The sequence below is a fragment of the Aegilops tauschii genome, chromosome 1 (genome assembly GCF_002575655.3).
Source record: "Aegilops tauschii subsp. strangulata cultivar AL8/78 chromosome 1, Aet v6.0, whole genome shotgun sequence".
Lineage (NCBI taxonomy): Eukaryota > Viridiplantae > Streptophyta > Magnoliopsida > Poales > Poaceae > Aegilops > Aegilops tauschii.
In genome coordinates, this window is record NC_053035.3 from 504,779,606 (window position 1) to 504,789,630 (window position 10,025).

General features: G+C 42.2%; 1 protein-coding gene across 2 annotated transcripts; it reads right to left on the reverse strand.

The window, feature by feature from the left end:
* Window positions 1-3,392: 3,392 nt before the first annotated feature.
* Window positions 3,393-9,112, reverse strand: LOC109767298 (uncharacterized). Of its 2 annotated transcripts, none has more exons than XM_020326060.3 (12): window positions 8,795-9,112; window positions 8,552-8,698; window positions 8,002-8,445; window positions 7,801-7,920; window positions 7,129-7,230; window positions 6,971-7,033; window positions 5,299-5,705; window positions 4,908-5,080; window positions 4,691-4,804; window positions 4,505-4,594; window positions 4,199-4,413; window positions 3,393-4,092 (listed from the first exon to the last, which is right to left on the reverse strand). In XM_020326060.3, the coding sequence occupies exons 3-12, from the start codon at window positions 8,013-8,015 to the stop codon at window positions 3,699-3,701; spliced, it is 1,692 nt and encodes a 563-aa protein (XP_020181649.1). In that variant the 5' UTR covers window positions 8,016-8,445; window positions 8,552-8,698; window positions 8,795-9,112; the 3' UTR covers window positions 3,393-3,698. The 2 variants fall into 2 exon arrangements, with proteins under 2 accessions (XP_020181649.1, XP_020181648.1); XM_020326059.3 differs by having other exon boundaries at window positions 8,791-9,112.
* Window positions 9,113-10,025: the final 913 nt, after the last annotated feature.

Below are 10,025 nucleotides of genomic sequence, written 5' to 3' on the forward strand. Positions count from 1 at the left end.
GTGTCTTCCTTATTGGCCTTTTAGCGACAATTTCATTCGTTATTCACTCCAAAAAAAATTTGTATTGATTTTTTTTTACATCTGAATTAATAGGTTCTTAACTTTTGTTTGTCAACTAGATGCCTTTCAAAACAATAATAATAATGAAACGGTTGAATGTTTATGTGGTTCCTATTACCAAGATCAAAATTGACAACATATTTTTCTTCTTGAAAACGCGATATTACATCTACTGGCATTTATTTACACAATTATATCTATTTATATGAGTGTATCAACTATCAAATCTGAAAAATCATGACCTTGTGACATCAAACAACCGGCAACTCAAGATGGACATAATTATTTTCAATAGAACTTCCTTTTATGTTGTACAATCAATTTAATTTGGTAAATAGAGAAATTGTTAATGCTACTATGAGATTCCCTACTTGCTAATCATCTACTCGCAAATGTGGTTTTGTACGCAATAGTAAAATAAAAATTTAATCTATGTTATGGCTACTATGGTGACCTCACACAAGTTTAAATTTGTAGTGATTTTAATGCAAAGACATAATTTTAATTTTGCATAACTAATAGGATGGATGGTGGTTACAGGAATCTTTTATTAGGTGAAAGGATGAAGTAGTGTTGCCCTATTTTTTATGTAGGTGTCTTAACTTAACTCAATCAAATTTCCTTGAATTGCAAACATATCTACATGGCCATATTAATGGATATATGTAGTATATACATGCAACTAAAGGACTGGGTAAGACATAATTGGTGGTAATTACTCAGTATACGCATCTACAACTACAAGGTTAATATACCAATCTTACATAGTGACGGCAGATATAACTATCCCTACATGAAACCAGTGAGAACTACTTCCTCCAGGTTCTTAGAAAAAAATATTAAAACAAAGCAGCATGCTACAAAGAAAATAGATGACAAAAATATAAGTTATGCAACATGATTGACCATAGAATAAGATGGATAGTACAATATGCATAAAAATTCTAGACATGATTAATGCATAATAGGACATATATAAGACCAATATTTGTATTTCACCAAATTAGTTCAAATTTTTTGATAAATCAAAATTTTATGTTTCACATGATAAAATTGAAGATATTGCTTATAAATTTTTTTAAGGGCTGCTTATATAAATTAACTTTGTAAAGTTCTAGCCCGCGAATTGGGCGGGTCACATTACTAGCAGAGTAGAGTGGCCTGCTCTTCGCGTGGGCAAAATCTTTTGACCTCTTTTCATAAATATTTTACACCAAAAATTAACCAACCTTACTGAATTCAAACTTTGAAGTGATTGTAAAATAAATTTATGATTTTCTAGATTCTCTTATGGGCTAGAAAACTATAAAACTGTATAAGCACAACTATATTATGCAAAATAAAATATCATAATCAAAGAAAATAATTGAATTATGCATATTTTTATGAATATTAATTATTTATAACCTTCCCATAAGTGACCATATGTATCATGTACGTATGTTATTTCATACGTATTTGGGTTGAAATAAAGGTTAGAACACGAGCTCGCCCATAGTTTTCATGTGATATTAGATCAGTGTGGATGTGCACATTCATGTTGAGGGTAACTTTAGGGTTGAATCCACTTGACCAATGTTTCGATGATCTTTCCCATAGAATAGTAAAATTAATCTGCTTCATGAAGCGAAATACTCCCTCCATTTCTAAATATTTGTCTTTTTAGAGATTTCAAATGGACTACCACATACGGATGTATATAGACATATTTTAGAGCGTAGATTCACTCATTTTGCTCCGTATATAGTCACCTGTTGAAATCTCTAGAAAGACAAATATTTAGAAACGGATGAAGTAGAAAAGAATTATCCTTTTTTTAACATATCATCACCCCTTTATTAGTTCGCGATCAACACATCGTCTTTTACAAGGAGGGGCATGATGGCAATAGGAGCATCATCAAACCAAGAGTTGGGGAGAGAGAATTTACAAAGCCTAGCTAGTTCATCTGCAACAGGGTTTGCTTCTCTATGACAATGTTCAAACCGTCGTCATGTGAAAACAGTCGTCCAAAATACGAACGTGAAGTAATACCACCATCTTGCATTGCTGTTATAACATCCATGCTATCAGAGTTGACAATCACTCTTGTGCATCCGACAGAGCTTGCCAGGTTCAGCTCAAAGCGAAGAGCTAGGGCCTCTGCCATGAAAACGTCCATGCAATCACCAGCTCTGTTATTACCTGTTGCCAAAAACTTGCCAGAACTATCACGCATGACAGCTCCTACTGTTCCCTGAAGCGAATCAACATCGTACGAAGCATCCACATTCAGCTTGATATGTCCTGAAGGTGGTCTGGACCATGGATTCCTTTTTACTTTAGCCGAACTAACTGCAGCAGCAGTAAAATTTTCAGCTAGAGCCAAAATTGACAAGACAATTTGTGCCGGTTGTTGTACCGTTTCTCCGTGGACCAGTTTTCTCCTCTCCCACCTGGGTCAGCAACGACCCCAATCAAATTATTTGGGCCGACTCGTTATCAGTGGGATCAGGGATACCAACATGCAACAGCTATTGAAATAACATGACCTAAAACTGCAGCCTCATTTGCAGGGAGTGACAGAGCCCGATCAATCGCGCATCCATGATCAATAACAGTCTCTAATCCCAGCCTCTTCTAAACTTGCTTTGCTGCCGCATTGAAATAACATGTGCTAGGGTAACTCGGCTGGGGAGCGTACCGTGCCAGGTTCGCCAGAGAAAAATCCTAACTTTTGCATATTGGGTTTCAGGCAGCAGAACTAGGCATATTTCCAATAGGAAATTTGGCTGCATACTTATTTTTCCATACTTCCATGTAGGCAGACTACACAAAGAATTACCCTTGATAACACATAAAAATGTCAACTCACCTTGGGTTTTGGGACCCATCGAATATCCAACCCGCTTGAGAAGTATGTGTATGACATTTGAGCCACAGGAGCTAATCACAATTTAAACTTTTTTTGACAGCAAATCACATTAAAACTCCCTAATTCCAATCCAGTTTGTATTTTCTGCTCATGGGTATAGCGCAGCCTAAAAAAGTCATGGAAAGGATTGGCAACCAACAACAAACTATCCTGATTGTTTTAAAAAAAAGTTCCAACTTCTGGTGATACAGCGAAACAGCATCAGAACAGAAACTAAACTCTACACAAATTCTAACAAGTGCATCTTATGATAGCAGTTGGAAGGTTGCAAGTGTTACGTATGGACGCAACCTTTCTGGATATAGCAAGTTAAATAACGTAACAGGTAAAAACGAAATAGCAACTGTTATACACAACGATCAACTAAACAAAACTGCCAGGCAAACAAAGCAGCAAGCAGCAAAGCAATGCACAGCCAAAATCTAAAATATCCACTTCATCATATCATCATCATCAAAACTTCCACTGCTGTTTAAGACACAGCAAAATCATCATCATCAAAACTTTCACTGCTGTTTACGACACAGCAAAATCATCATCATCATCAAAACTTTCACTGCTGTTTACGACACAGCAAAACCTATCTCCAAACAAGTTAAAGGCTCCTGCAACCAACTTCCAGAGAGACTAGGGCACCATCACCAACCAGCAACCATTGCAGCGTGATACTCCACTAAACTATAACATTCCAGAGCTCTGGTCTTGCAAATGCCTGCCTCCTCAACTAAGATGATGACGACGATGCCTCCCCGATGCTGATAGACAGGCCGAGGCGAGGAGCGGCACGGATATTCCTCAAGTTGAAGTGTGACTTCAGCGCAACCCATGCTGACCCAAAAAACTTGTGCTTCACAACAGCACTAAGTATGCCTGAACTGCCCACACGTAGCTTGAAGCGGGTGCTCGGATCAGCATACTCGCAACCAACCATGACCACACTCGAGCCAGTTGCCAGGCAATGAATTGCTTGCGCGCCAACCATAGTTTGCGATGGAGTGGTCCGTGCCAGCAGATCATACAGATCCCCTCCCAGGTTGGTCCTCCTCACAGCGTCTCTGAATAAGGAACAGGGCTCCAGCTTGTGATTTAACAGCATCAACACCTGAGCATGGCTATTACTGTTAACAGCAAAAACCACGTCAAATTCCAAATGTCAATCCACAACCAGATAAGTATTCAGACATGACAAAGAAGTACCACAACACAGACAGAGGGTGAACTCACCACTGGATGCCACACGAGAAAGCTTCAGTGTTGAAGGAACAACCAAGGGAATAAAAGTTAGGCACCTCATTCCCCAAATTCATCTTCATAAGACCCCCATAGTTCAACCTCCTGGATCCAAAAAGGCCCGACAGAGACACCAATGCATCACCACGAACAGGGTGCATAGAAGCAATTGCACGAAAGCCAGCTTGCCGATAAAGAGCATCCAAATTCTGAAAAGAAAAGAGACCGGAGCAAGGTTCAATCAGGAATGGCAAGCAAGTCTTTGATATGAGGAAAGGTAAAAGACAGATAGAAACTTACAAACGAAGAGTCCCGGAATGGGTAACAGACTTTAAGGACAGGGTTCACATCACAGCCTAGCACTCCAGGGAAAGATACTATAGCGCTCACCTATAGGGTAGGAATGGACAAAAATTAACACACGATCAGTACAAATAGTATAAACGAATAAAAGAAATGAATGAAGGCTTAGTTGGCAAGACTAACATGTTTTGTTGTATCAAATTTGAAATCAAGGCTCAGTTGGGGCTGCCGAAGTCTCAGCTGGCAGCCATGCACATTGTCATCCATTGGAGATCTCTTGGCAGATGAAGTAAGAACCTGTACAAAACGACAGTAACGGATAAGTCACAGTTGAAACGACAGTAACGGATAAATCATCAAACACATGGCAGTTTCAAATGTACAGGTTAAGGGTACATACAAAACCATCACCACACTGCATTGACATCTGAAAGCTCAGGTCAGAGGCGAAATCCTTGTACATGAGGTCTCGACCCTGTCGGCAGATATCTTCATAAATCCCAGGTGTGGTGTCTGGTAAGAACTTTTCAAAGAACCTCTCCTTCAGTTGCTCATCCTTTGGATCCAGAACTCCTGCATAAGTTATCATAGTGAAGTGAGTCATTACAGTTTTTCTAGTTTCTGAAGGAGTCAGCCAACGAAGGAAGTTATGGTGTGGAAGTCTTCTAATCTGTCTTCCCTTTCAAGCTCTCAAGTACAGGTAGAAAATATAAATCTAAGTTTAAGTAGAAAGTACAAGCAATAGCACCTTACTGACTTTACTTTAGCTTTTCTGGAGCAGTAGAGCTTACCTAGAAGCAATAAGAATCCGCCAAGAAATTCCAAGTACTGTCGAAACTGCTCATAGACCTGGCCTGCCTCGAATGGATACTTCGACATCCGCATGAATCTGTCAGCAAATGAACCAGTACTGCTAGGCGGAACTTCCCTCAAAGTGACAGAAATTTCCGTAAGCAACTGGATAATCTTTTCTGCATTCTCTGAAGATGTCTTCTCAGCACGCGCTCCCATAGACACCGCCTCTTTAACATGACCAGACATTGCTTCAAACTGCTGCAGAAGGTGCTCCATATCCTTGGAGTGAGCACCGATGCACTTCTCAATCGCAAGGGCATTCTCAGCACTGGAGACTTTTATGGAAGAGTTAATTTCTTTTAGGTACAGCTCCAGAAGATTTTTGAATTCAAGGAAATCATCCCTATAAATTGAGATGCAATTGAGTCAGCATTAAAATTGAGTCATGATCAACGGAAGGTGGGCATTAACTGTATACATCTAGATGAAAACAACAATACAAAAACTCAATAGTGCACTACACTTGTTAATATGATGGCACATGTCTTGGATTAGTTCGTATAACAATTAAGGTGAACATAAACTCAAACAAACTGGAGGTAAACAAAGATATAGGGTGACCAGCAATGACTAAAAATGAATTGCCATCAGAACTTCAAAATTACAAAGGAACCAACATTAAAGTTGGTAGTGCACAATTTTACAAACAAAGGAGTAAATACAGACAGAGTTGACATTGGACACAGTTTAATTACAACAGCACGTAGACCATAAGTTGAAAAACCATTGTTAACAATATTCACATAAAAGCTTCATCAGATTCTACAAGACTAGGTATTTTTTTATACAAATATGACAGCAATGACTTTAATAAGCAAGGACCATAAGTAGCTAATAGAACATGAAATGGGAATATATATATGATATTAAAAATGAGAATGTCAGAACGGTAGGTCTCTACAGGGATTACTCATTCAAGACTTTAGATACCAAATATAGTACATATAGTGAATAATTCAAAAAAAATGGAGCCTGGTTGATTTAAAAAAACAGAATATGCAATACAATTTCTAACACAACATGCCAACAAAGGTTAGAGTAGCTAAGCAGCTGGCAACTATACAATAAAATTCCAATAAATGTACAAGAACACAAAAAATTAACCAAGCTTGCATAAGGCCAAAACATGATTGCACATCAACAATTGGACAGGTCAAAGCTTAGGTAACAACTGTTCAACTACAGAACCAGTAGCAAATGCATGGTAACAAGAAAAGACAGGAGAGTGAATCTTAGCAAGTGTTCATCATCCAACTGAACATATAATCGAGATATCACTACAACAGCAAGCACGAGCAAAATAGAATTAAAAAGACAGGAGAGTGAATCTTAGCAAGTGTTCATCAACCAACTGAACATATGGTCAGGATATCACTACAACAGCAAGCACGAGCAAAAAAGAATTAACTCAGCTCATACAAAAATTAAATGAAGGAAACAAACCATACAGACCTGCTTTCATACCAGGACCAGAAATCAAATGAGTCTACCATAAAACATACAGCAATAAAAAACTATGTTTGGTATTCAGTAGCATTCTCTCCACGGATAAGATACTCATTCAGGATCTAGTTTATAAAGCAACAGCTCACGGCAATATAATTTTACCTCGAGATGTTGGTGCTGTCCTTGTCCCCAGCTTTGAAGTAGTTAAATATGTGCTGTCCCATCCTGCTCATTTGCAGGGGCAGGGGGGTAAATCAAAAAACGCAATTGAGAGTAAGATCTAAAGGTGGTGAGCAGCACAGCAACATGCAGAAACTTACTGCCTTCCTTGGCGCGCTTTGGCTGCCAACCCTCGTGCGATCCTCGCGAGGAAAGAGTTCAACGGCGCGTTTCCTGGAAGAACACCCTCATCCGCGCGATACCTTCAAACAAAACGGTACAGAGAAGAATCAGAATTCATGTCACATGATGCAGCAATCAGTCAAATAACATCAGCAGTTCATATACAGTGATCCAACTACCTAACCAATCAAGGAAATCTACTGCCACACAAGAGAACCATACGGTCTGTTCTGCAACCGTCATCATATTTCATCAGAACGCACAAATACAACGCCATACATGTTGTGATGATAGACCAGTCAAAGGGAAACATCATGTTAGCCACGCGTCGTGACATGGGGCACATACACACTACAGCATGCACATCAAAATGGTGCCCTTTTTTTCCAATCTGATTTTGTCAAAATGCAAGCACCTGGTGCAAACAAATAGGTAGTGCCACTCTACCACAACACAGGGGAATCGCATCACACGCGTCAACAAAGTTTTGCCTAATTAAACCACAAAATCGACCACAACACAGGGGAATCGCATCACACGCGTCACCAAACCGTTCCAGATCGAAGCTACACAGCACCACGCGGATCAAACCGTCCCAGAGGAAGAATCTGGACGTGTCCAGAAGATAGATGAGGAAATGAGATGGTCACCTGTCCCAATCCTCACGATCCGCGAAGGTCTCCTCCTGGTAGCCACGGGGGTCTGCCTGTCCTCCCTGGTCCGCCGGCTCTCCCTGATCCGGCTGGTCTCCCTCATCTCCATGGCCTCCCCTGAAAAAACGACGAGGGTGGTGAGGGGGATCGAGGAGAAGAGAGGTCGGAGAAGGGGGAGGTCAGATCGGGAGACGTTACCTCCTGCTGGCCATCGGAGTCCGGCCGGCGGTGTCGCGGCGGCGGCGGTTGGAGGTGCGGCGGTGGAGGAGGCGGAGCTAGGGTTCTGGATGGGGATGGGGATGGGGATGGGGGAGGGGTCGGGGAGAGGAAGTAGGGAAATGAGTCGGGTCGGGTGGGCGGCGCCGTGGGACTGGGTAGTCGTGCCGGGCCTTGGTCGGTGGGCGACGCCTGGGCCCTGGTCGGTGGGCGAAATGGTGCTGGGCCTTGGTCGGTGGGCGAAATGGTGCTGGGCCTTGGTCGGCGGGCGAAATGGTGCTGGGCCTTGGTCGTCCGGCGACGCCTGGGCCTTCGGCGGGCGAAATTGTGCTTGGCCTTGGTCGGCGGGCGAAATGGTGCTGGGCCATGGCCAGTTTCCTTCCTCTTGGAAAGAAAGAAAGAAAGAGGAAACTGAGTTCGTCTCCGCTGCAGGGGAAAAAAATCGTCAGTCAGGCAAGAAATTTGCAACAAGATAGAATTAAAAAAACAAATCTAAAGTAACGCATCTATGATAGCAATGATCTTATCATACCATGGCTAGGGAGACCTTGGCGGATCCTGACGGGCATGGTGAGTAGCACACCATGGACGGACTTTGCCCCAAAAACTTGCAGATCCAAGGGCGACTTTTGCTCCGAAAGAAAAAAAAATTGTAGATCCAAGGAGGAGGTGGCCGGATCTGCAAAATCCATCCATGGGTCAGTAGCAATGGATTTTAGCATACAAACAACTCATGTAGCTACGTAGTTGAGAAAGATCTCTTTGACCTACCTACCGTGTCATGGTGGCCGTCCATCCATCCATGAATCCTCCTTTTGCCTTCTTGTCTTGAAGAGAAGAGAGGCCTCCATCCATCCATGAACCATCCTTTTGCCTTCTTGTGATGAAGAAGGGCAAAGGCAAGGAGAGGCCTCCATCCATCCGTTGCCTGTGTTTCAAGCAAGGAGAGAAGAAGAAGAAGAAGAAGAAGAAGAAGAAGAAGATTGGGGCGGCTAGGGTTGGGTTGGGTTGGGTTGGGAGAGAGGCAGGGAGGGAGGGAGGGGAAAGAGGCGAGGCAACCCAAGAGAGTTATATATGGCAGCTGCGATGCGATAATTCAGCTCGGCCTCCCCCGGCTGAAGCTGAATCAGTAGCAGCCCTCACTCCCACTCCCTGGCCCACGCGCCAGCGACACAAGGACCGTGTCAGTCAGATGGGCTGTCCACGTCGAGGGGCCCACACGGTTTCCTGGTTGCGATTTTTCTGGGGAAAAAAAAAGGAAGGAAATCTTCTTCTTTTTAGTAAGATAAGAAGAAGGGAAATTAAAACAATTTACCCGTGATTAACTGCGACCGAAAAGAAAATCTTTTCTGTTGGTATTACGCGAGTAATTAACGCGTCGGTGCAATTTCCTGGTCCGGTATTAACCAATCATTTTCCTCCCTGATCCGGTAAAAAATTCTCATCTCCGCCATGAATCCTATCCTGGGACGTTTCCCTATTCGGGGCAAGCCCACCGGCGGTGAGGTGCAAAGCCGTGACGCTCCACCTCTGCCGCCCAAAGTTGTGACGCTGCATGCATCTGCATCCCCACCGTGAGTGGTGTTATTTTCACTAAAGATAGTCATAGTGGGAGTAAGGGCATTTTTCTTCCTTCTTTTTTTGATTTGAGGGTGGGAGCACCAGACCGTTGACATTGATGCGGTAACCGGACGTCTAAAGTTATTGTTTATATATATGTCCATCAGTAAAAAAACAATTTAAAATTTAAATAAAGCCCAGTCTATACTGCACGCCGGATCACATGCACGGTCACAACAACAAAAAAGCAAGTATGCTTACTTTTTATATGCCCGGTCACAAAAAATAATATCAGTCTGGTAGTCCATGCAAAAAAATAGATTTCCTGTCCTGCCGGACCGACAATCCTAGCCTCCACGCTCAAGGTGTCATCATCGTCGCGTAGGCAGCCTCCTTCTCCTTCTCCTCCTTTACCTACCACCTCCAACTCTCTTTCTGTCGTTGCA